This window comes from Typha latifolia, chromosome 9 (genome assembly GCF_019914945.1).
Source record: "Typha latifolia isolate L0001 chromosome 9, TyphaL0001v2, whole genome shotgun sequence".
NCBI classification, from domain to species: Eukaryota; Viridiplantae; Streptophyta; class Magnoliopsida; order Poales; family Typhaceae; genus Typha; species Typha latifolia.
Genome location: NC_133094.1, coordinates 10599700 through 10625601, shown reverse-complemented (window position 1 = coordinate 10625601; position 25902 = coordinate 10599700). Strand labels below are relative to the sequence as shown.

Here is a 25902-nt window from a genome sequence, read left to right as displayed (position 1 = left end):
TTTGTTATCGGTTGATTTTTCCGTTAAAAAATGATGTGTGAATGTCATGTGATTCATTTTATCCTTATTTTAAATATATATTTATATGAAAGCTAAGGGTAAAAAGGTAATTTAATATTTTTATGTTAATATCGTTGGAGAAATAAGATTTTCTTCTACTATTTTTCTGGGGTTCCAAAGTACATAGTGAGTAAGAGCTACATGAGATGGGTCACAAATTACCATCTCTTTTCTGCAGTTTATTTTATCATAATATTTTCTTCATTTTAAGTTATTACCTGTTAAAAGAATGAAAGAAAGAAAATGCACAATTAACTTTTGGTGAGCTTTAGACCTCTGTATCCTGGGACTTGCAAGCAAGTAGTTGCATAATCTAGAGTCACATGGTACACTGCAATTGATCAGTAAATAGCCTAAAAGATTCGCATGACATGCTCATCAGAGAAGGCAAATGATATTCATCCAAAGATGCAGTCAAACCATTTAGATCAAGATACATAATCATCCAGAAGTACCCTAGAAGGGATATTTTTTGTAGGCAAATTACAGGTTCATTCTCAATTTGTTAATTAGAGAAATTCTTCTCGGCGCGCTACAGCTAAAAGTGTCAAAATCTTGGGAAAAGATTCAAATGGCTCCAGCACAAGCTAGCATCTCATTACTTCATTTAGACATACTTGCCTCGGTATTTTGGCTTAGAATCTCTGTCAAAGTTGGAGTTTCCAGACAGAGACACCTGAGGTTCAGCTGGACTGAACACTGCAGAGTGAAGGTTGCCATCTTCCAACCACTTGAGATGGTTCTCTTTGAAATCTAAATGTTTTTTTCTTGCTGATTCTGCTATCTCCTCAGTATATTGGCCTGTCTTCACCATGGTTAACAAATGGCGACTGTATCGTAGGCTAAGAATCTGCTCACAGGAGGCAATCAGAGTGAAACAAGGATGATCAGGAAACTGGGAGTTCGTAAAACCGTCCTCCCTCACCACAGGGTAGAAGAATACGAGCCTCCCACCAATAACAAGCATTTTGGCGGAAAGGTCAAGAAGATCGTGCATGCACTCTGCCAAGCTGTAAGGTGCAGTTGATGGTATGTGATCAGTCCTTTTCTCGTCTGGAACTGAGTAAGGACCCACAGTGCCCTTTAGCAATTTCCGACCACCTGATTTGCGACCCCCAGCACGGACCCCATAAGGTGGATCACATATTATTGCATCAAATACCTTATTATGCACAAAGCAGCAAGAATGCATCAACTCCACTACATAATAGACTTTGAAAGGAAAAAAAAAAGGATTTTTGATAAATGATCTTAAAATGCTTAGAAGAGAAATTCGACATTCACTTATGATAATTCAATCACATGTCTCTCTATCACTGGTTACTTCCAAGGATCATCCCTGGAGAGACAACAAAAAAACTAGGAGCAGACAACAACTTTCATCAATAACTAATACTAAAATCAGTCTACATGAATCCTAATGATTGAATCCTTATACTTCAAAACAGCTGCATTTGGTGGCTAAATAAACTTGTCGAAAAATACAAGGTTATTCCACAACCATATACAACTTTACATTTTATATTTAGCTATTAATCGGTGGTTGTTCAATTTGCAATACTTATATGTTCCTCGTGACCTTTTATAGACTGTGTGATATAAAACTAGGTAAACATCATAAATATTATGAATTTAAATCAACAAACAAGGTAATTCCATAGAAGAACACACATGCATTCATAGATACTCTTCTCTTGCAACAGGATGAAGTTATTCCAAGTCACAAGTAATAATATGTAATAATAGCAAGAGACGCAAGTTATCACAACTGATACTGTAAAGTTTATATTCGATGAAATGAACAATCATGTAGAAACATATTTTATGTGACTGCCAAAGTTGTTGAATCTCCGGAATTTGAAGATGGCATGCATTAATGCAAGATAGCTAATACGAATGTTCTGTTGCAAACTAGATGTGGATGTAAATGCAAGATAAGTCAGTTTCTACTTTCAAGTTTCAACAGATATGAGTTTAAAAAAAAAGAGCTCTATCAGTAACTCAAGAAAAGACCAAATCAACAAAGTTGCTGGTGTACAATCATTTACAGTAACTTTAAATTAAAAGGAACATGTAAGTACCTCTTTTAAACCTGGACGCCAAGGAGGAAGGTTATTGTCTGCCCTCAGTATAGAAACTGGAAATGGCAAGTTGTACTGCAAAGAAAATACGATTAGTAGGGAAACTAACAAAAAGAATGAACCATGAAAACATACTGTCCACGGGGAGGGAGCAGAAAAAGAAAACGTAGTATGCTAATATAGTGAAAAGTTAACAAGACTACAAAGTAAAAACTTCTAAGGAAAGAGCACAAAGTAGAAAACTCTATCATGTCCTAAATTGCAGGTTCTTCACTTAGAATATAATTGCTCGTACTATAGTTTGGGATGATTAAACTTAAAGTATCTAATGTAGAACCTAGGAGTTGGACCTAATGCATATGAACTTAATGCACACTCAAATAAATACGCAAAAGGAATAACCTAAAGGTCCTACAATATATGAGATACAAATTATCAGATGTAGAGGTAGAAGGAAAATAAAATTCAGCAATAAGAAAATGAGATAGCAGTAGAGTAACTAATAAATTCTAAAGAAGTCAGAATAGTTATCACGGTGTAAGCACTATCCTTCTTTGATTATTGCATCCACACATCAAACGCTTGGTAGGTTCTCGGTATTTTGAGATCTAAACCCGGCGGGATGCTGCTACAGTACCAGCCCTCAAAAGAATAAAGAGGAACAAGAACGGGAAAAGAGATAACTCGGATTTACACTAGAGCGTTTCACACCATGTTATTCCACACTTCACACAGAGAAATTAGAGAAACTTTGCTGTCTCTTCTTTATTTCAAGATCAATAATAATATCCCATAAAAGTTAGGGTTTGATTTCCTTAAATAAGAATTGTAATTCCTATTATGACTAGTTTTTTACTCTTGATTTATATATCTTATTAAAAATAAACCAAAATTAAACCTAATACACCTCTAATAGACACAAACTAAACCCAAATCAAGTCTAAAAGAAAACTAACTTGGCCCAACAATAAAATGAAGCCTAATACATCATACTAGGTCTCAATTGGTTCAATCAAAAATCAAATTTAGATCCTAGAAGGATTTATTGATCAACATAAATGAAATAGTTGCATCCTGGCCATTGTTTGATATGATATGATATGTTCGTCGTCACATATCCAAAGATTTGGATATTTCTTCTAATGACGCACATTAGTGTGGAAACCATCTCGATCTCCATCAATATCTTTGTGAATATGAAACATAAACATATAGGTGAACTATTAAGATAAATGGTACATCTGATATTTAAAAATTTGAGAAAAGCATCTAGTATTGAAAGTTGAGTGGATTATATGGAAAAAGAGTACAAGTCTGATAGCAACAGGATAAGTTGTTAACAAAGGCTCTCATTTTGCTAAAACTGTATGTGTCATTAGAAAGTGTGATTAAAAAAATGAACTAAAGACTCATCAAATATTCAAATGCCTACCGCCAAAAGATGTGCTTCTGAACATGTGGCGTATATTATTCAATAAGTTATAATCAATTTGCCGTAAAATTTTAAAACATAATTAATGCATGCAAGAGGATGAGTTAAAGAATGAGGATTGTTTGTTGAGTGTTTCTATAATGAGAAGGACAAGATATATACTTAAAAATTAGAGAAAAATAGATCAAGTAATTAATAAATGATGAAAGCCAAGTCAGCCTTCATTTACATGAACTCGAAACTATCCCAAAGAATTACCTGCTTGAAATTGCTCCAAACATTGCAATTGGGACCACGCCCATCACGTACAACCCTTATGTCAATATCTGCACCCTGAAACTTTTTTATCAGAATCTTCCTAAGATCAAGCATATGGAAAGACTCTTTTCAGGATGATGAAAAGAATATTTTATCCTAAATGAACAAACCATTGTCATGGCTCCAAAATGTGCAGCAGCAACCAGAATGCTCCCAGTCCCGACGAAAGGATCATAGACGAGCTTTCCTGGTTGTGCTAGCCCTTGATTGGCCATGAGAAAAGCTATTTCTGCGTCCATTGCTGTAGGACCTAGGTACTTTCGGCTTTTCAACTGATATGTAGGCAAAAGTTTCCTATCTGCTGCTCCAATCTCTCGACCAAAAAAGATTGTCCTCTGAACAACTGGTGGAAGGCCATTATTTGATCCATAATCATCAGTTTCCATGAGCAAGAACTTGTGATCTGGCTTCTTTAGATTAACCCGCCCCTGGAAAATACTATGCAAATTATAGATGAAAATTATAGATGAAAACAAATCTGATCTTCAAATAATTTCTTAGGTGTAGACTAGAGCATATCATAATACATAGTTATATATTATCCTATCATGGAGGGGACAAGAGAGAGTTTCAATTCAAAATACCATTTGAAGTTATATACAGCCTCTACATGAACTACAGTTCAATAAAATACAAATACAATTTTCAAATGGAAATGATTCGTGCTATTTGTAGCATTCACTATGTCTTGTTTGTTGCTTAGGAATTGAAGATATCAACAGTAAAGTCATAACTATATATTTAACCAGTATTGTCAAAATAAAAAAATGTTAATAAACCCAAAAATTACGAAACTCAGATTTGTGAGCTTATCTCACAATACAAGGCAACTTTAACAAGCATAAACTTCATAGTTGATAATGATCCAGGTAAGAGCAAATGATAGCATCTGAAATATGGAGTCATGTTAATCCTTATCTCAAAATCCAACAAGACAAGTGGCTTCAATCTTAAACATAATCCATAAGAGACAACTAAAGAAATTCGCACCAACTCTAATTCATCCATTATTCAATATAATATATTGCAAAAAAAAAAACAGACAATCTGGATTGTATGGGATGCCCTATCAAATGGTTGTCAAATCAATCGTTTGATGGAACATATCCCATTTTATCCACTGGTATTTTTGCTTCTCCCACTTCGGCTTGTTTATCTTCGTAATTGACGAGAATCATGTCAAACACTATCACTGACACATACCTCTCCTATTACCATCATTTAATCCTTTTATAATCTGTGTCCTCATCAGCCAATATCCTGGTATAGTGGTATCCTTCAGATGCTTTCCCTTTTCCCATGTTAGAAACCACATCACCCTGCGGCGTCAACTCCCCAAGCTAAAGCTTGAAGCAAGCACTTCAACCTTATCATATCCTTTCATACCAAAAAGGATTTTCCATGTAGGATCAAGTGTATCAAAGGCAAGAATTATTAATGTTAGCTTATTTCTTTCCTACAAAATCAGCAAGCTAATGCAAGTTAATAATCATATTTGCTCACATGTAATAGCGTACATGATTATTTAGAAACAAAATTTTTAACAAGATACAATGATAAAACAGTGTCTGAGATTTATTACAAAGTACAAACCTATCCAGTTATTCTCAGTGGTAGTAACAGGACTCCTGTCAGTAAGGTTATGAGACTAAGAGAAGGAGCTAGGTCTAGGTCCTATAGAACAACCCAACATCTTTTAGTTTTAGTACAGTTGCTTTGCTAGAACTACAGTCTAGATTAGAAATCATCTACTATTCATTTATTTGCCTCAGAGTTTAGTTAGATAGTAAATTCAACTCATCTAAAGAATTATAAATATTCAGAGTAAGAAGAATTTATCGTTAAAACTTAGAAGTCTTCCACAACATTTTCTCTTCCTTGTTCAGTGTGCTCCTCAGTCCTCTCAACCTCAATACATGTGTCTTGGTCTGCATCAGATATTCTGAATCCAACTATAGGTTGAGAATTCTGAGCTTCGATTAGCCAAATATCACATCGCAAAATTCTGAGCTTCAATTAGCCAACTATAGGTTGAGAATTTTGTTAGAGACCTTAGTACTAAAGAATAGGTTCACAATCCTTTTGAATTTTATTCTTCTTATCAGTAATTCCAGATGTTCTACACGAATCTACTACTTTAGTAGATTACTCAACATTAAATAGCTTTTCCAATGAGAGAAAGAAGTAGAACCTAAATCTAATACAATTACACTTAGATACTTTTTCAAGTGGAAGAAAAATGCAACAAAAAAAAAAAGATGACTGACCTTGAATGGTATATAACTAAGTCCCTGTATGCGCTCATTTTGCTCTTGAAAGCTAATCACCTTGCCAAAGCTATCCACAACGATCCGGAATGTGCTGTCTGATGTCAGATACGGCAACTTCCTTTCATCTGGGAATTCTCTTATATTTTTCTCCAATTCCTCATAGTCACTCCCATGTCCCCAGAGTTCATATATTCCCTTGATAAGAATACCTGCATTTAAAAGAATTCATATAGGCATGTATATGGAATTCTATCGAACATGTGTCTTATAAATATTGCCAAAGGTATATTAAAAATAGGATAAATAAGGGTCACAAGCAGTCACGTTCATAAACTGGTGTTACTTTACAGAATAGAATGTTTTGCCTATAGCCCTATACAAGTTGTAAACTCAACGTCGTTTACTTTTTGCAACACGCCACAGATATTTGCTTCTGGTTCATTGTAACATTTACATTAAAATTCTGAGTGAGAAAGCATGAGAAATAAAACAACATTAATACAAGATTAAAAATAGAAATTTCAATGCAGTCAAGAATTCAATGATTGTTGATACTTTAAATGACAATAGGAGCTGCTGTTAAGAGTCAATTTTCATCAAAAACTCTACAACACTCCAAACCTAGGAACGCAGAAGAACAAGAACATCCCAAGACTAAAACTTTTCACCACCAACCGAACGGAAACAGTACCTCCAACAACAGAAGACGAAAAAGAGGAGAGAGAAGAGAAGAGATAGAAATGGGGCTCACTTCGATTAGCGATGTTTCTAGCGATCTCTTCGGAGGGAAGCGACACGAAGTGGAAGGGCGAGTCCACGTGGTGGTTCTCAGGCAGCTTCCACTCCAACGACCTCGCCGTGGGGCTCACCTCCCCTTCGTCGCCGCCGAAGGCTCCGAAGAGCTCGGCAAGAGACTCAACCTCCGGCCTCCGGTAGTCCAAGAGGCGGTGGTAGAAGACGCAGAGGAACCACATCGCTCTCTTTCTCTCTCTCTCTTCCCGAGGTTGAGACGAAGGCAAGTGAGAATAAGAGGAAGGAAGAGAGAAACCCAAAACCCCGAGGAGGAGCCACCAGTACTAGGGCTGTCAAAATAAACTAGCGGCTCGTGCTTTGCCTAGCCCGTGTCAGATTAGATGTCTGAAAAATAATTTTGACCCAAGCCTGAGCCGGAGCTGACTCGCTCCGACTTAACTCAATAGGCTCAGTATAAACTGAAATTTTAAGTTAAACCCTAAATCCCTAATTTTTCCAATCTTTTCATCCCAATTCCCAAGTTGACCCGGCCGCTCAAAGCCTCACTCTCCCTAGCTCTCCCTGTCGCTCAAAGCCTCGGCCCACCTCCTTCTCTTTTTCTAACCCAGCTCTTTTTCATCCTCCTCCTCAAGCCGCCACCCCATCCTTGTCTTCCTCTTCAAGTTGTCGCCTCCTCGTCGTCGTCCTCCTTCGCCAAGCTGTCGCCTCATCCTCCTCCTCCATTGGCCGACAAGAGGCTTGGGCTTGATTGAGCTCGATCTGGCTCGGTCCGGCTCAGCTTAAATAAGGCCTGATAGTAGGCTCAATTTAGGTTTGGGCTCAATTTGGCCAAAGTCGGCTCAAGTTGAGCTAAGCCAAGCTTGAGCAAAATTATAAAGCTCGAAAATAATTTTGAGCCTAAGCTAGAGGCTCACTCAGGTTTGACTTGTTTACATCCCTCGCCACCACCAAATGGAGTTAGATTAGGTCAAAAATAAGATCAAATAATAGTCAAATACTATCCATACCAATTTAATAAATATAAGAAGGTTTTAATATATTCATATGGATTATGGATACCATATTTGTTTCTTACCTAATCTTAACTTTTATGGATACACAATTGGATAATTATTCTTCAACTCATATATATATATATATCGCCCATATTTGAAGAACTCGAATACAGAATCAAATCAGTTCAGATATTAATTCAGAAAAACAAAACCGTTTGTTTAATCAAATTTTAGGTATCAATGAATTTTATTGGTGATTAATTAATAGATCTCTTTTTTCCTTTAAAAATAATTTGTAGACCTAATTCTCATGTGTTTTAGATATGGATAACAGTTGCATTCCTTCACCACTATCATTACTAATTAATGGTTAATTTCCATATTTGCTCAGTGGCTTCTGCAGTGAAATAGCAGCTAGTTCTGCTTTGCTTTTCTTCTGCATGCTAAGTTTTCTTCAGCCTGAGGCACATCAATTCCTGCATTTGGGCTTTACTTCTGATTCAAAAATTATACTGACTCTTTGCTCTAAAACCATTACTATTTGAAACAAGAGATTCTAGATTGATAACTTTCATGTTCATGCATTACATTCTCTCGAGCATCAGTACAGCGAAAGAAAATTCTATTTCCTAAAAAATGCTTCACTTTGGAAACTTACAACAGCCATTGACACTGGAAGAAAATAACAAGTCTTTCTAGTTTCTACTAACTGCAAAAAAAACTACAACTCTATGCTTAACCTCTCAACTCTGGTATTAATATGCCACCAAGGGCGGGGGGGGGGAGAAGTTATTTACATAAGGGGGAAATTGGAGCCAATTTGAGGCACTAACTTTACAGAGTGAAGATTATATACATGCATAAAGATCGAACCAATTCACAGTCATGTCGACTTCAACCTATCCAACCTGAACTTTTTCTGCAAAATATTGGCAGCAAAAGTTGAACTATTGAGCATATGGATTTACTTCTACATTCGAAGAGAATGTGCATGCATACTTACCATGAGGCAATGGATTTCATCCAGAAGAGGCCGAAGTAACGGGACTAACTTGTGGATTTCATCCTTCAGCATGCTGTAATCTTGTCCCTTGCCCATGATAAAGCTGGTGAAGATTTTTCTCTCTGGTATGAGCTTTAAAGCTATCTGTCCATCAAATGTTTTGCTCAAACAAAGAACAACCGAATACTAGATCCCGAGTTTTTGCTTAATATCATAAAATAAAATAACTTGAATTCTTCAAGTAATTCGATGAATACTTTCATTGTAGAAGTTATTAAAAATTTCAGGGCCCCTAGTTTAATTTTCTGAGGGATCATCCTTATTCTGAAAATATACCAGATCATTATATGATCTTTAGTTGTTACAAGCAAAAATGTTGCACATGTATGCCCTAGCATTTATCAAAAAGGCAAAGCATTATGAATACCCACTTTTCTTCAAGATCTTAGATTAAGTGAAAGAATGCAAATTTATTGACTTAATAACATCCAAAATTTTCACATACTTACTAGAAAAAACAGGTAATTTATCACTTGATTAAGATGTGGCTTTTCAGCAGAAGTGTTTCCTGTCTGGCTTGAATACCGCTAAATTCCATTGACATGCAATTTGATGTTAGCAAGTCAACTTTTCTCGCAATGATCAATTATTCAGAAAACAAAATAAAGACTCAGCCTATAATAATATACAAAAGATTTAGTTAATATAGGTAGCATAGAACAAATTGATTCTTGATGTACTTAATATGTACCCAGCATAGTTAAAAAAGAGGCTGCGGTCATAAAAGGAGTAAACTACCTTAAAAGCAGCTGAAGAGATCCACCCATGCCAGGGCTTTAATGTGGAGTTATATGCTTCCTCCACTACTTGTTGAAGGCTCAATTCAGGATCCTTCTCTAATATTTCTAGTAGTGCTAAACTGAAATCCATGGACCTGGTTATGCCAAAAATTATTGGAATGAGAAAAGGCATCTGCAGTATTTGTTTAAAAGAAAGAAAAGAGAAACCACCAGTTTAAAGATGCCCTAAGAAAGTTTGATTGAATAAAAATGCTAATTACACAAAAATATGGCAAATGAGGTTCTCTATATATGATGATAACCTAGAAATGTCCCTCAAATGCAAGCTTAAGAAAGATGTTATTTGCACATTATGATAATTTTTTGTTCTGATACACCAAAGAAAAGTTATTCAGTAATACTAACTATTTGTGCTTGAATTGCAGTGCAATAGCCTGCTTACACTGCAGAGCTTTTGAAACTATTAGTACATATTAAGTGCATCAATTTGCAACCTCATGACACTTGTATCAATATTTGAGTTTAGTTTCTCCACAGGATAGCATCATCTTTCCCCTGAACCCAATTACTCAAAAATGGTAAAACGTCACAAGCTTAGACCTGTTTCAGAAGTAGCTAAACCAATGTTGTCATGGACTAAGAACACTTGATCATAAAGAAAAGGACTGCTAACAAGTATTAGCCAAAGTAAAATACCAGGAGATTTCTGAAAAGATTAAAAAAAAAACATAAAAACAACATGGTGAAACAAGTGTCAAAAACTTTTACCTAGTAAGCCATAATATAGCTCTGGCACAACTCTCAGCCTTCCTTGCAGTACCCTCTCTCACCTCCTTCTCCACTATCCCTGTCAAAGTTGGATGTTTTGATGGATCTGATGCATTGTTCTCCTCCAATCTCTACAAAAGCCATGGAATTTGCAGCACATAAGCAGGCAGTATAGGCCATGTGGTAGGACCCAAGTGGAGTTTTTAGACTAATTTCCTGTCTAGTGTTCCATAGCTAATCTGACTTTGTGGGTCAATTCAAGAGGAGAAATTAAAGGGTGCAAGTTAAGGTATGACATCATGAGGACCACAAGTGGTGATGGTTGAATACTTGAATTGATCACCTAATGGGAGGAGGGACCAACCATGGGATGTGATGGGTTGATGGAGGCATGTGTGTGGCACAAGCATGGAAATCCTATTCCAAGAGCAAAGTGACAAAGTGGGGTATACCCTAAGGGACGAGGCTTTTCTCAAATGGATTTAGATGCATATAGCCACCTACTTTTTTGTCTTATTGCATAACATTTCCTCCTAATTCATTTGCACAAAAGAAAAAAACCAAAATGACTTGATTTTATAAGATCAAATATTTTTTTGTTTCATTTTGAAAACAGAAATAGCACAAGCATAGTATATGTAAATTATGTGCATGCACTCCCTTATAACGAAGTGTATATTGACTATAAAAATATATGCACTCAATTTTATATACTAAATTAAAAAACTAAATGCAATTAAATTGCAAAAGCCCTTTCTCCCTAGCAAATATACAAAAATCATCACTTCTTTTTCAAGTATATTTGTAAAACATCACTTTAATTCGTCCGGATAAATAATCTATGTAGGGTTTAGGATTTAAAGTTTAGAGTTCATCTTTTACGTCAAAAAGAAAGTTGAGATGGTGATTTCCAAAAAGAATTGTCCTAAAACAAATTCCTCATAAGCAAGATGAGGATAAGAAATTTTCTTTTACTTTTGGGATTGGATTTTTGTCTGAGTCGTGTGGATGGCACAGGATTAGGCCACACATGGCCAAGGTTAATGAGATAACGTAGGGCCAATGGGATTCTAATTGTGTTACTGTTCCTCCATGTTGATTGATATGGTTCTATGCCAAACTATTTCACTCAAAAGTATAGAACTCAATAGGCAAATATGCCTAAAAAATTTCTGAAATCAAATAGCCAAAGGAGATGGATCTAAGAATGGAGATAAAATACCTCAATATTTCGCTGGATGTCAAGTCTCAGAACTGCCATGGTCGGTCCAATCTTATCTGCATCCAACCAAACCAAAGAAACAAAGATTAGAATTATACCAACTACTTTAGGTTTTACACCAACAACTCCACCATTTCATAAAATATCCTCATATTCTATCTAAATCCTCTCTTCTTTTTTTCCTCTCTTTCTTGCTACAATTATTTGAACCCAATTGCAATATCTCTAATCTAGAAGATCTCTATAGGGGGTTTGATTCATAAATTTTCAAAATTTGAAGGATCAAATAACAGAAGAAGGAAAAAAAAACCCACAAAAAAGAAAAGATCTTTTGTGCATGTTTTATTAAGAGAGAGAAGGAAACAGAAAGCATACCAAGAACTTGGAGGAGCAAATTGGAGAGACCCAAGAAGGCCAAAGTGGAGAAATCTCCTTCATTGCTACCCAAAGAGAGCTCCTCAATTGCTAACTTTATCTCAGACCACACCTTCTTCTCATCCCTCTCCTGTACCTCTCTCTTCTTCCAAATCTTGGTATCTGTGGAGACATCAGCAGCAGCCTTCATTTGGGTATGTAGGTGGAGATAGAGAAGCCCTCTCTCTTCAAGCCTTCTTTAGCATTTCTTCTTCCCTAAAAATGGAGAAGAGAGGAAGGTAATCCAAAGTCAATGACCCTCTTCTCTCTTTGCATAGCTATTGGCAATAACAATGGGACACTAAACGACATATATTTTGTATATAAGCCTAGCATGAATAATAAATAATAGTCTGGTTGCGTAGCATGATGTCCAAAACTTGGTTTTGTTCATATTGGGTGAATGATTAGTGTATCTATTGGGAAGGTAAGATCCTTTTCTTGCAGGCAATGTTGATTGAGACCTCATGGTTCTATGATGAGTGTCTATTTTTTTGAACCTGAGTGGTTTATTATATAAAAAAAAAAAGAGAAATTTTCAAATAACACCCTGCATTTTTCATTTTTTTTCTGAATAATACTCCTCCTTTTTCTCTGTCATTTTCATATAATATCCCTATTGTTATTTTGATTAACTGTCATCATGTAACCCTACTAATTAAATTGCTAAAATATCATTGCCGCCAGGTTACAAAAAATATTCAAAGAAAATGTAGGTTGTTACTTTTAAAAAAATTTCTAGAAAATATCACATAGTGGACTAGCAGTTGACTTCATGGATTAACACTGTATTTGAGTCATACTACTCTTTTTTCCCTATAATTTTTATATAATACTCTATTATTTATATAAAACTCTACTAATTAAATTACTAAAATTTTACCTTATCTTTTTAAGTCATTAAATTGTATGTATAACCACTCCTACTAAATCTAAAACCTCATCCTACATCACATCATGGTGTGGTGTGTTGTATGTGGGCTAGTCGACGAGTCTATTGAATATTTTATTCTCTCGGTGCAGTTTTTGCCTCGGCTATCTCGGCTTGTGTTTCAGCAATGCTAGAACCTTGGTTCAAAGTCGCCACCTTGAGAGAATGGATACTAGCTCTTGGAGGAAGGGGGTCTTCCCTCTTCCCAAAGATCTTTCTCCATTCTATAATTGCTACTACGTCCCTCTAGCATATTTGGCTTCACCGAAACCACATTATTCCCTGTCACATGGGAGCAGATTGTTGCCTTAACGTATGAGTAAGTGGAGTCCTAAAGCACCACCATGTCTGCATCTCGTCCAACTCAGACCATCTCATCCGCTGAGAACCCCTCCCCCCCACCACCTGGGCTCCTTAAGCTCAACATTGATGGTTCTCGATCCCAACGAGCCGGGAGGGCAGACTTCATCTTACATCACGGCATTCTTGCTCTCATGATCGAGACAGACTTTTATTCCTCAACACAGTTAAATGGCATCCATCAAGCCCCTTGGTGGTGTATTGATCGTTAAGAACTATCTTACTCTTCTCCTCTCTTTCCCCTCTTGTCTCTATTAGTCATATATACCATGAAGCCAACCACTATACAGATTGGCTAGCAAACATGGGTTGGTCTTCCAGAGTAGGTTGTACATGGGAAGGGGTCCTCCCCGACCCTCTCATCTCTTTTGTTGTAGTTGATATCAGGAGCTCCTCAATTCTTGAGTAATGAAATTGCTTTATTATTTTTTTATAAAAAAAAAAACTCATCCTTATCGTAGCAGACTAAAAGATAATTTTGGTCAATATTATAATAGAATATTAATTATTTAATATCTTTTTATTTGACAATGATTAGTTAGATTTAGTTAACTCAGGATGTCGTACCAAAATTATACAGCAGGCCGAGTTACAAAATACTCAAAATAAAAAGTCTTAATCGAAGAAAATATCATGATAAACAGTGACAAACCAAGTGGAAAGAAAGTCTTGGATGTTTAAAGACTTATCGCTGCATATAATGATAGCAGTTGACGTCATGGATTAAACTTGTGTTTCTTTGTAATACCAACTCAGTTTGGTACTTGTGCTAGTGGTTATAATTTTCTTTTATACTCTTTTTTTTCATCATATTGTGTTAAATCTATAATTTTACTGGACCCAACGACAAAGATGGTGATTATTACTAGATAGAAATCTAAAACATAGAAAAATGATGGTTATTACAGGGTTTGAAAGTGTGGCACATGAGTGATAGTGATTATAAATTTACCACTTAGGAGTTGGAACATCGTACAGATCCTCGTTGAAAAATGAAGTAACCTTTACACATTTTGAGATACCATCCCCATATTTTATATCAGTATTTGAGTGCAATTTTTTTTTAAAAGAAAAGAAAGAAAATAATAATCTTTACACCTTGTTTAGCTTGACGTCTACTTTCGCTAAGCATAGCACAAGTTACAAACAAATCTTTTTTCGGGTACTGACATACAATTATGTTTATTATTTCATAAGGACAATCCTAGGGATATATTTTACAGCAAAACACATCTGACAAGCATTTCAGCTAACGAAATTATATTCAGAATAGTAGATAAGTGGAAACTTAACTGCATCTCAAGCTCCCAGTTAAACTAATCATTCCAACTATCCATTGGCATACCAGATGGTATGCCTAATAATCGAATAGAAGATTAGAAGCTGACTTCAAATCATCGTCAAGAGGGGCTTCAACACAATTAGCCTAAACCTTTTGAATATATCATAACAATGTTTTGGAGATGCTCATGATAGCAGACATACATAAAAAAAGGCATTCAACATGACCTGAAAATACAAGCTGTTGATGTGTTTACATGCTTGAAGGTAATGAAGAAACATAACGGAAACCAATTGATGAACAAAGACAACGTTTAATATTCCATACAATTCCTAACTGTGAACATTTCTATACATGGTCTAAAACATTATAGTTGGTCTACAGTTGCAGGGAGAGTTAAAAAAGGAGAGATTTAAACATTTACAGAAAAGAATGTGCTGGAATTGTAGGAGGTTGCACGTATAACATGTATACTTGTAGAAATGATACTGATTAAGCAAAGCCAAATGATTACATGTCAAAAGGATATGTGGAACTAGCAATGCTTGACCCTTCCCCCTCTGTGCAATTCTCTGTGGAGATAGAAAGCCTCCCCTTGGTCGTCGTTGTACGCTCGTCTCTCCAAGCCGCAGACTGTAAGCTGCCTCAGCAACATCTCGAGACACGAAAACATGCAACCTTGTGGGTTCTTCGTGTTAGGGTTTGTTGATAGGACAACTGCATTTACTGCATCTGCAACAAACTCACGCTGTGGAGGTTCAAGTAGATATCCAACACATGATTCTGAAGGTTCATTGTAAGCTAGCAGTGCAACAACATCCTACAAACAGAAGAGATCAAAGTGAACATGTCAATAATAGTGCTTTCATAATTCATTTGACCAGTAGCACTGGAATATTCCTTAATGATTGAAAGCAAAACAAAATCTATCTTACAGTGCATAAACACACTGGTTTGCATATATGGTGGTCACTGATCAGGCTATCCTAAATAAAGATGGAATGTTATCATGATAACCGAAAAAGTAATACTGATTGAAAAAAAAAACTGCAAATAGATTCTGTTCTTCCAGAAACAATAAGATTTGATATAGCCTAAATCTGTAAGCAGACCTATGCCATAAAAAGTTATAGAGAGCAAACAATTTGCAAGCAAATAAATGCAAAAAACTGACTTGAAACAATTGTATGAAGGTACAATGTTGGTGACAGAATGTTATAGTCCCAAATGGAGGCGGTGCATTACCTCAAGAAGGTTTGCAAAAGCTTTAATTGTAAAAAATTTAGCCAGTTCAGCGCGACCATAAATTACAGCATCTTCCAAATGTCCAACCTGCATATCAAAGAAGATACTGTAAATCACGAACAGGAAAAGATTTTAAAGAAAACAAGGCAAATTTTGTGATTCATGGATAAAATGTCCCCAAGTAGTAATATGACAAATGCAAGTGCATGATCCTTTTCTTTTTTCTTTCCACACAAGGACAACTGAAGCATAAATATAAATTTATCACATGCCATAAAAGTAGGGCTTCATTGAAGGAAATATATTCAAACTTTCAAAGGGATGTCTCAGATAAGAATTCAGGTATTGTCATGATCCAAATAACTAACTTGAAATTCAACGCGATTTAACATAAGTATGTCATGCTATAAAATACACCACGATGTCAATTGAGTGAGGCCTGAAAGAACTGTCCACAAGACAACTAGTAAATCATCAACCTCCTGATCTAATTCATGGACAATTTCAAAGGCTCCTAGAATAGTGTGGAATGTCCCAAGTCACCAAGTGACACTGGATAGTAATGGACTAGAGCCAATAGAAAACTAGAAAATCGCAGCAAACACACAAAAAAAAAGGAGAGCTAGTCAGTAGCATCATCTTAATTCTGATAAACAAGTTTGAGAATCTCAAACATCTTCTTGACTCAAAAATTCACCAAAATAGGTATTTCAGGATATTCTAAGAACTATTGATTGTCGACATCTTGCACAATTGGTACTACCTTGAAATCTCATCAGCTAAAGAGAATTCACTTTAGAGTTGGTAGTTAGAAGATTTCAACATGACAACAGCCTTCTATCTATGTGAACTGGTGGTGAACACATAGTAACTGTTAAATCAAGTCATATGTAAAGCATACCACTGTACCACAGAAAGTAAATTATAATGAGCATGAAAGAACTAAATACAATAAGATAATCTCAAAATAACCACGAAATTAGCAAGTTTCACTGATATGACATTGCATAGAGAAGACTTACCCGAATATATTCGATAAATCTTTGAGAATGAAGTAAGAAACAAACAATTGATGTGTCATCCTGCAGGAAAAAGTTGATTGTTCTTTCAGTGGTGGTAAATCTTGGGCATAGGTTCTCCATAGAAAGAAGTAGGACAATAAAAGTTAATATATTGTTTGTGACATTAGCCCTCATATAAGAATCTACCAAATATATCTATGAATGGTAAGATCACATCCAGTTCACATATATCTGTATCACTAAATTGTTCTTCCAAACAAGGAGGAAAGATATTATTTTTATTGAAAACAAAGCACTTAGGTTGGAATTGAACAACTTTATCAGCCTATATGCTGCATGGCAGTCTACTTCTATCTGATGATTTTGGCTTCTGCGAAAGATGACATCAAATACATGTCACAGCATTCCTACAATAGCTTTCATATGTTTTTACATCTCAGAGAACCAGATAGATTGTCCTTTACTATCTGCTACAGACAATATGACAGCACAGTAGGAAAAAAAAAACAAATGAAAATATGATAAATGTAGGAAATAGTATAATCATCTTACACGGGCAATTATTGTTACCTGTACCACTTGAGGATACCACTCTCGAAGTTTTTGAAATGCAGAATCAATATCACCACTCTTGATAAGCTTCATTAAATCAGAGATAATTAGTAAAAGCATACAGAAATTGGCCACCAGGCTATCCAACACCACAGAAAAAAATTATTTTGTTACTAAGCACAAAACAGCAAGATAAATATGTTCACTCCAATAATCAGTTGTTGTACAGATATATTTCAAGATAAGGAAACTCCGACAAGGAACAATTGTACAAATGGTGATTTAGCAAATACATAGTGTAGAAGAGTTAACTGTCTAAACCTTGAAAGGGTTTTTGTGAAAGTACTCAAGAGTGTGAAAGTATTGTGCTTCCTAGGCACCAAGTGTGACCCATAGGCCATACAAACCATAATTCCAGTATAACAAAGTGCAAAGATGCCATTATTCAGTAAATTACCTTTTAATCACCACAAAATGAGAAGCAGCTAATCTTTCAACAAGTGATTCTAAAAGTAAAATATCAAACCGTCAAGCACCGACATCTTGTATGTGAGTCTCTACCACTGCCCTTTCCTCGGTGTGGTTTTACTCTCCTTTTGGGTTGGACATTGAGGAAAGGAAGAGGGGTTCGATTTACTAAATGTAGAGCATGTCATTGACAAAACTAATAGCATTCAAAGAGAAAAGCAAACTAGTAACTACAATTACATCAAGTGTATGCCCAGTTACCTGACGCAAAATCTTTCTATTGTTAAGAGCATACATGTCTATTTGTTCACAGAAACCATTCTCCTGGGTGATTGAAGGATTGCTTTCACTTGCAATGTCAAATGAAGTTAAAGTATCTTGATACCCATAATGTAGCAGATATGATCGCACAATCCTGTCATAGATGGAAAATTACATCTATATAAGTACATATACAAGAGAATTAATATTGCAGAGACATATTGGAGTACTGCCAACACAAAAGAATATAGCAAACAGTAATCATTACATAGTTTATAGTAACTATTAAAAGAACAAAAAGCAAATAAGAGATGTAACTCATTTGAAAGAAAATATGAACTGCTAATGTTTCCTTCCAGATTTCTATGAACAATGACAACTTAGGATGTGACATATCTCAAAAGAAAGATAAATGTATGGTTAAAGTAGTCCATCCAGATTATTACAAGGGATACATCAAGGTAGCGCGATGATTACCATACTGAGTGGATCATAAACAAAAGGTACAGATCATAGAAGACTTCAAACTACGAAGATCTTCAGTAGAGTTGGGTGCTAAATTGAGCGTGTAGGACTACATAGCCATGGATCATCATGCCAATTGACATGTACCCTGCTGACTGACACTGGTGTGGATATTTTGTATGCATTTTTTATATTTTTTTTGGCAAACGCCGAGTGGCATTAATATTGTTAACCAACACTTTTTAAATGTTGGAGGCACACATCATTCTCACAACCTGCTTGCAAGGGCTACCATGCAAACCAGTACAACTGCCATCAGGGGGCTTTAGACGACTGCAGCAGTCTCACAAAGTTCTGAAGCACTGCAAGGTCACAAGGCTCTAGAAATGTGCAGCCCCTACTTCAGAGGCTTTATCATGTAGATCGCCATCTACACGGGCCACGACACAAGAACGATAATTCTTGTCTACAACAACATCAGCACAAATTGCCAAATAAATATATATTCTTTGACAAAGACAAAGTGCTCAGGATGACCAAAAATAGAAACACTATATTGCAATTATAATATTTTGTAAAATATTTGTTTGGAGAGTAAACTACTTTAGTGTAATGGTTCTATTTATTTATCTGGACAAATCAAGCGCAGATCCTACATTCCTACTTATCTTAAAACTACATGTTGCCTAATTTGATTCTGCCTCAAACAAATTAATAAAATGTCAACTACCTGAAGGAATATATTGTAAATAAAATTTAGTTAGCACATCTTATTGGTCAAGTATATATGGTCAGCACCTGTGGAACGATAAATATATGAACTAATCAACAATATCTTTGTACGTTATTCCTAAAACTGACTAAAAACCATCCTTCTAATGTATACTATCCATGTATCAGCTTCACACCTCAATCAGAACATTTGAGGTATCCGGCTATTGCTACTTTGCTATTGTACACTTCCATTTATCATTATTCATCCAGTTTGACATCTATATTCATAGGTTCCATCTACTTACGCATAAATAGAAAGTATATGAATACTAACAATCTGGTGTAGTAACTGCAGATGCAAGGAACTGATTGACGTAAATTATCATTAAAAGTAAGATGCAAGGTGTTGCACCTATGTACACTCAATACATCTATAAGACTTTCTATAAAATTCTTCGTCAGCAAATGGAAACATACCAATGACTGACATTGGGCTGTAAGGACATTTTTTCAACTACTGACTGCAGTTTTAGTCTCTCATCCGAGATGAATGCCTGCCCACAGAAAGAACAGCATGAGAAGACTTACTAAATCCATTATATGAGATGCCAAAGATGAAGGCTGGAGATGAATATTTCTGTCTACTGTGAATTAACAGGATTTGTCTCTCAAAAATATTCAGGAGTGTAAATGAAATGATAATAAACATATAACTACATTCAATTAACTCATAAGAATTTCTTTTCAGATACAGAATTTTAATCTTAACATAACTTAGGAAATATAAACAAAATAGCAGAGTCGAACCAATGTAAAGATGATCGAAAAGTTCAAACATCACTATCAAGAAAACATACAATGTGGCATCAGATCGTCATTGCTCTTCAACAAACTAACTCAAGACATAGCAAATTACAGCACAATGCAAAATATAGTTAACAAATAATATAGAAGGGAAGGTGTATCATTTAACCATTGAAAAAGGAACTCCTTATTAGAAAAGAGGTTATCAAGAATACAGAGGTACTGCAGCCAAAATGTGGAAAAACAACAGAAATAAATGGCTACTAAAATAACAGCAAATCCCATATAATAAATATGCAGATGCTTCCTATTTACAAAGGGAAGAACACAAAGTATAACAAGTTGAAGATGCAGTTTATCTACAAAACATACAATGGGTTGAGAAAATTAATAACAACATCTACAGAAGATACAGAAGAAGAGATATGCAACATACCTCTATGTCGAAAAGGAATGGTTGCTTTCCAAAGTTCACTGTCACCCTGATGCATTAAGATTTGAATTATTTCTAAAGATCAGATTTGGAATACTAAAGGTGCTCTTTCGTTCTATCTGTGCTAGAAGATTGAATTAACAAACTGAGGATATACCTTCAAAGAAGTGTTCGTGAGATCAAATTCTTGGTGCTATAAGACAAGAGGTCCTTGATAAAGATCACCATTTGGTTTTTTTATACTGAGACTAATATGTCAAGTTCTATTGGACACTAGATGTGATAAAGAAAACATTAATTTAATAAATGCTTCAATATAAAGCAAGTTCAAATAGATGAATAAAATCCAGTTTCTTCGAACTTATATGGTTCCAAGGGACCATCTGATCAGAGATCAATGCACCTAGTCTCTTAGGAAATTTGTCTAAGGCCATAGAGCATTTAGGATTACGAAGACATCATAGGATAACCAACTTCTTAAAATTTTCTGAACAGATTGACTAAAAGGAAACAGTTTGTCTTAATGAGAAAATAACATCTTACTATTAAAGTAATGTAACACAGGTAAATCTTGACATAGAGAAAATTCCTACTTCGGAGAATCATATCTTCATCCAAGAATTAAAGAATTATATATTTTGACAGATAGAAAGAGTAACAACTAAGACCACAATAATAACATAATCTTATGTTCCAATTAATCAGGGATGGATACGAAAAATAAAGCAGAAAATAAGGCTTCAACTGCCAACAAACAAATTACTGATACAGGAAGGGAACAAATCATACTCTTCATTCTGACTATGAACAGCAATGGTCGGATAGAATGGACCTTTTATGTCCTTGGAGACAGTTCCAACAGGCTTTCCATTTTTCCTGAAAATGATATTTGCAGTTGGATGCAGAAAAAACAGTCGATTCATTAACCAATAAACTATATAGAAAAGAAAAGGTAACTATATACAGCTATATATAAATCCAAAACACAAAAAATCAGTAGCATCCAGAACCAGAAAAAGGGGAACAAGAAAGTTTACAGAAAAATGTATACATATACAAGATTATAACAATTTAAATTTTAAACATTCATCCTAGAGTACTATATACTATGTTTGGTGTAATTTCTACTAAACTGCCAGAAACCCTTAAAAGGAACTAGTTAAAAATTAATTGCAGATAAATGCACATAACTATGTGAAACCTAGTTATTTATAACATTTATTAAGTGACAATTCTCACTTATTCTCACCACAGACTATTCTCATGAATCTCACCACATACTTATAAGGCTATACTTCAGATTCTAGAAGAGCCTTGTCTGCAGCATTTCTATCTGTATTTATGTGAGAAAGAAAATTGAAATTATATGTCCCAATACATCTAGGAACCTTACAAGGATTTACTTGGTTTACAAGATAATTTATTCCTACATATGGGAGAATCTTGGGCATGGAATAGCACTTTGCACCTATGCTATTAACATGCTTGACAAACTCAAATGATTGGAGGGAAGTTTTTCTTCTCATTTATCCCCAATAATCAGAAAACTTTATAAGCATAAATATGGAACACATCTATAAAGCCGTACTTCTCTTATGTAGTCACCAATAAAGAGGCATGGTCAAATATCTCCTTTACTCTCAACTTTCTTGCAACAACCCAAAATTCTTTGATCTTTTCAGAGCTCATTAAATCTAAGTTCTTATCTAAAAAGTGATTATTACTTGTGATAGCCATCATCACATCATCTCAAAAAACAAATGAAACTCAAAAAGACAACAGAGGCCATTCTTACGCTTAACTCCATTTACTGATAGCCGATCAGTCTATCTTAAACTGAGTTGTTGCAACTCAATTAAGAATACTCAATTGAAATGTGAAAACCTTATTGAAGATTTAGTCCAACAACAATGAAGACCTAGTTAAAGAAAAAGGTTAACAAATATATCTAACAGTTGACAAAAATTGCTCTCTCATAAGTAACCCACAAACTTACGTGAAAAATATTTCTTGTGATGCATAATTAATACCAGCACCGACCGTATCACCAGTTGTAAATGTTGGACCAAAAGCTTCGCCTTTCCCATGTCCCCGATACAGATACCCATCATCTCCATGATATCCATAACTATTAACTTCCCAACTGCAAAATAAGATAATTCCGTAATAGAGATATACAATTTGAAAGGCAACTAAGATAAAGAGCAAGTCATCTAATGAACAACAAGTCACTGATTACTGGTTGGTAAAGACAGAGTAGACATGAATCTGCCCTATTTGAAATATACACGCAAAGAACATAACTATTTTTGACGAGCAAAAAAGAGGATAAAATTAAAATATACAACTAAATAACAAAACTTCTTATTCTTCTCACCCAGGTTGCCTCCGCATCTTGAATTGCTCCATGGTGAATCCAATTGCAACCTGACCCTTGATCCCAGCGTTCTTGACGGTCATCTCGAAGTAGTACACGAGCCGCTTGGTCGGCGCGGGGCAATCGGCCTGCACAACACCGACGTCATGGCCGTGCTGCTGGCTCCGGACGTACTGCACCGACATCTTGTCGGTGGACACTATGTGGAACAACCCGGAGCTGTTGATCGTGTTGAGGTGGGAAGGGATCGGCTCCGAATCTATCTCCTCCACCGTGTTCTTCCACTCGGACTCCGACCTCCATCGCGATGCGAGCAACATGGGATCGATCGGATCCATCGGTACTTCCTCATTGCTCACCATTTCCCACCACTCTCTACTAACCCTAGGTTGATCCGTTAACCTAACAATTCGCCGAAATTTGGTGAAAACCTATAAAAAAAATGTCAAGAATCTGAAACCCCAGCAAGAAAAGGGAGAGGATTTGGTCGCTACTTGAGCCAAATCGATCGGAGATGGCGACCGTTCTTCGCTCCGAGAGAGGGATGGGTTCGGAGACCTAAGCAACTCGGAGGAGCACGTAAAAGCAGTGAAAGGGGTTTCTAGCGAAGATCGATTATAAAAAATGGTTAATTTCACTTTACCCCCTATTGTTTAGCTCACATTCATACAATATACTTTCAACTTAAATCATTTAACCCCGGTAATAATCTTAATTAAATTACAATTATTATTTTTATATTATCTTTGATTAAAGACAGATAGAATTTTTACAATTTTAAGATCGTCGTTAGTTAAAATTAAGACGATTGATTACACTTTTTTAATTCATCTAAAATAATACTGATCAAATTTTAAATAATAAAAATTTATATCTTTGTCATCTAAAATTCGATCGATATTATAATAAGAATCTTTAAATTCGACTTCTAATTTAACCAAAAATAAAAATAAAAATTATACCTTAAGTAAAACCACCCAGAGGTAAAATATAATTTTCTCCCCTAAAAATCCTCTTCTTTGAATATTTTCTTTGCAAAAATACCCTCCTTTTAGTGTTCATATCCCGCAAAATAGCTAATTACTCAAGAAGGGCATGAGTCATGAGTGAAATTTCATATGTGTTTAATGATAAAATAAATACTAAAATTGCAATAGCATAGGCATGGGGCCAAATCAATTTTGTATCTTTCTAGTTGGGTTTGCCGGGTCTTGGTAGAAATCAAATTTAATTGTCGGAGGAAATTTGTGTATAACACTCTGTCTTTTAATAAAATTCTAGTTTACACCTTATATTTTCACTATCCGCAAATCAAGCTCTATAATTTGACAAATATGTGCAAAAAATATTTTGCTGTTAAATCTATTAGTTAAACTTAACTAAATATATAAATTAAATTAACTATACTAAAAAATTACCAAAATATCATCAATTAAATCATACCAAAGGCATTTTAGTTATTTTAGAAATAAAATATATCTACCTAACGGAATATTATCACAGTGTTAGTTTAAATCTAACCTAATATACTTTCTACACATATTCACTAAATCATAGGACTCGATTTGTAAAATAGTAAAAATATAGGGTGTAAACTATAATTTTACTAAAAAGTATAGGAAAGTTCATACCAAAATAAATAAAAAAATATTTCCCAAGTGAACGAGGGCACAACAACCATATAGGATAAATCTGGGATCATTTATGTAGTAGAAGTCTACTGGGCCGTAGCAAATTAATGGGCTTTTCTAAGAAGAGGAAACTGTTAGCATAAAAGGCCCACTAATTTAATGATGATAACTGTACTATGGCCTCATGGAGAGGGAATGAGAGGAATGTTTGCCTCTTGGCTTTTGCAATTATGGCATTAAATACATTAAGGATGGTTTAGTTGGTCTTTGCTTAGTTGTAGGAGAGCAAAGAGATTCTCCATGTCTCCTAAATAAATTTCCTCGGACCCCTCTAGCAGCACTTTATGAATTATAAAATTATTATAGTTGTCAGATGTCAATGCATCAGCAAAATTTAAAGAAATCATTTTAAAGGTTGAAAGATATCCTAAAATTTTATTACCATTACAGTACTCGTTAACAATAATTAGTTTTATCATAAAATTAGATCAAAATTCTTTTCTTGCTCCAAAAAAAAGTATTTTTATCCATAGTTTGATTCAATTTTAATTTACCTATGCACTTAACCTCCTTATGGTCAACACTAAGTTATAACTATTAGTTAATTAATCAATGAGATGAAAAGAATTAATTATCCCTATAGGAATATAATCTAATTTGGAAATGGTAGGGATTTCTCTCTCGACGGTGTTAATGAAAAATATCAAATGATCATATTACTCCTATTTTTTCTTCTTTCTTCTAAAATAAAAGCATATAAAATTAATCAAGCAATAGTTTTAATAAAAAATTAATCAAACGGATAATGGAAGAGAGAGGGCAGTTCGTCGGTTTTATATAATTAAGAGGATTAATAAGTCGCAAAAATTTTAAAAAAAAATTGCCAATCATAAAATTAGCAATAATGACAACTAGCATCTTTAAAATCCACATAAGCATTAATTAAGCTTTAAACATCACATATTAAGTACTACAACTACTCATAAATAATCTTGTGGATTAATCAAAGTTGGTGAGCTGTTCATCTTCATGGCAATCAACCCTCAAAATATTCCAGAGACTAAGAATAGAATTCAGTTGGTTGGAATTTACTCCATTTTCTCTAACCACAACAAATTCAGCTAAAGATAGTTTACATTTCATAATATAAAAGATTAAAAGTATCATTATCTTTCATTATTTAGTTAATTAATATAACATCGGAGCATGAGGTCTCGAATGTAAAGATATAAAACCTCCGC

General features: G+C 35.0%; 3 protein-coding genes across 4 annotated transcripts; all 3 read right to left on the bottom strand.

Moving 5' to 3' along the window:
* Positions 1-438: 438 nt before the first annotated feature.
* LOC140795627 (uncharacterized) lies at positions 439-7318 on the bottom strand. The gene is made up of 6 exons (XM_073148311.1): positions 6913-7318; positions 6159-6370; positions 4002-4319; positions 3832-3906; positions 2142-2216; positions 439-1222 (listed from the first exon to the last, which is right to left on the bottom strand). The coding sequence occupies exons 1-6, from the start codon at positions 7133-7135 to the stop codon at positions 668-670; spliced, it is 1458 nt and encodes a 485-aa protein (XP_073004412.1). The 5' UTR covers positions 7136-7318; the 3' UTR covers positions 439-667.
* Positions 7319-8447: 1129 nt separating this feature from the next.
* LOC140794718 (glycolipid transfer protein 3-like) lies at positions 8448-12602 on the bottom strand. The gene is made up of 6 exons (XM_073146856.1): positions 12078-12602; positions 11703-11758; positions 10481-10611; positions 9711-9846; positions 8913-9056; positions 8448-8828 (listed from the first exon to the last, which is right to left on the bottom strand). The coding sequence occupies exons 1-6, from the start codon at positions 12265-12267 to the stop codon at positions 8793-8795; spliced, it is 693 nt and encodes a 230-aa protein (XP_073002957.1). The 5' UTR covers positions 12268-12602; the 3' UTR covers positions 8448-8792.
* A 2380-nt stretch (positions 12603-14982) lies between these two features.
* Positions 14983-23657, bottom strand: LOC140794989 (ran-binding protein M homolog). Of its 2 annotated transcripts, none has more exons than XM_073147339.1 (11): positions 23525-23657; positions 23031-23432; positions 22650-22796; positions 21443-21529; positions 20657-20702; positions 19894-19970; positions 18238-18391; positions 17527-17595; positions 16957-17016; positions 15935-16021; positions 14983-15509 (listed from the first exon to the last, which is right to left on the bottom strand). In XM_073147339.1, exons 2-11 carry the CDS (start codon positions 23390-23392, stop codon positions 15225-15227), a joined length of 1374 nt encoding a protein of 457 aa, XP_073003440.1. In that variant the 5' UTR covers positions 23393-23432; positions 23525-23657; the 3' UTR covers positions 14983-15224. The 2 variants fall into 2 exon arrangements, with proteins under 2 accessions (XP_073003440.1, XP_073003441.1); XM_073147340.1 differs by having other exon boundaries at positions 23031-23461; positions 23525-23633.
* Positions 23658-25902: the final 2245 nt, after the last annotated feature.

Bases quoted from the DNA above. Each gene is read 5' to 3' on its own strand.
- LOC140795627 (XM_073148311.1), bottom strand. From the start codon at position 7,135: ATGTGGTTCCTCTGCGTCTTCTACCACCGCCTCTTGGACTACCGGAGG. The intron at 3,907-4,001 runs GTTTGTTCATTT...AAAAAGTTTCAG, and splicing joins ATTTTGGAGCCATGACAATG to GGTGCAGATATTGACATAAG. The intron at 2,217-3,831 runs GTAATTCTTTGG...TTTTCTTTGCAG, and splicing joins TTTGGAGCAATTTCAAGCAG to TACAACTTGCCATTTCCAGT.
- LOC140794718 (XM_073146856.1), bottom strand. From the start codon at position 12,267: ATGAAGGCTGCTGCTGATGTCTCCACAGATACCAAGATTTGGAAGAAG. The intron at 10,612-11,702 runs GTATTTTATCTC...TGGCTTTTGTAG, and splicing joins ACATCCAGCGAAATATTGAG to AGATTGGAGGAGAACAATGC. The intron at 9,057-9,710 runs GTAGTTTACTCC...TTTGATGGACAG, and splicing joins TCTCTTCAGCTGCTTTTAAG to ATAGCTTTAAAGCTCATACC.
- LOC140794989 (XM_073147339.1), bottom strand. From the start codon at position 23,392: ATGGTGAGCAATGAGGAAGTACCGATGGATCCGATCGATCCCATGTTG. The intron at 22,797-23,030 runs GTGAGAAGAATA...CTTATTTTGCAG, and splicing joins AAGATGCGGAGGCAACCTGG to TTGGGAAGTTAATAGTTATG. The intron at 20,703-21,442 runs GTATGATTTGTT...TTAATGCATCAG, and splicing joins GTTCATAGTCAGAATGAAGA to GGTGACAGTGAACTTTGGAA.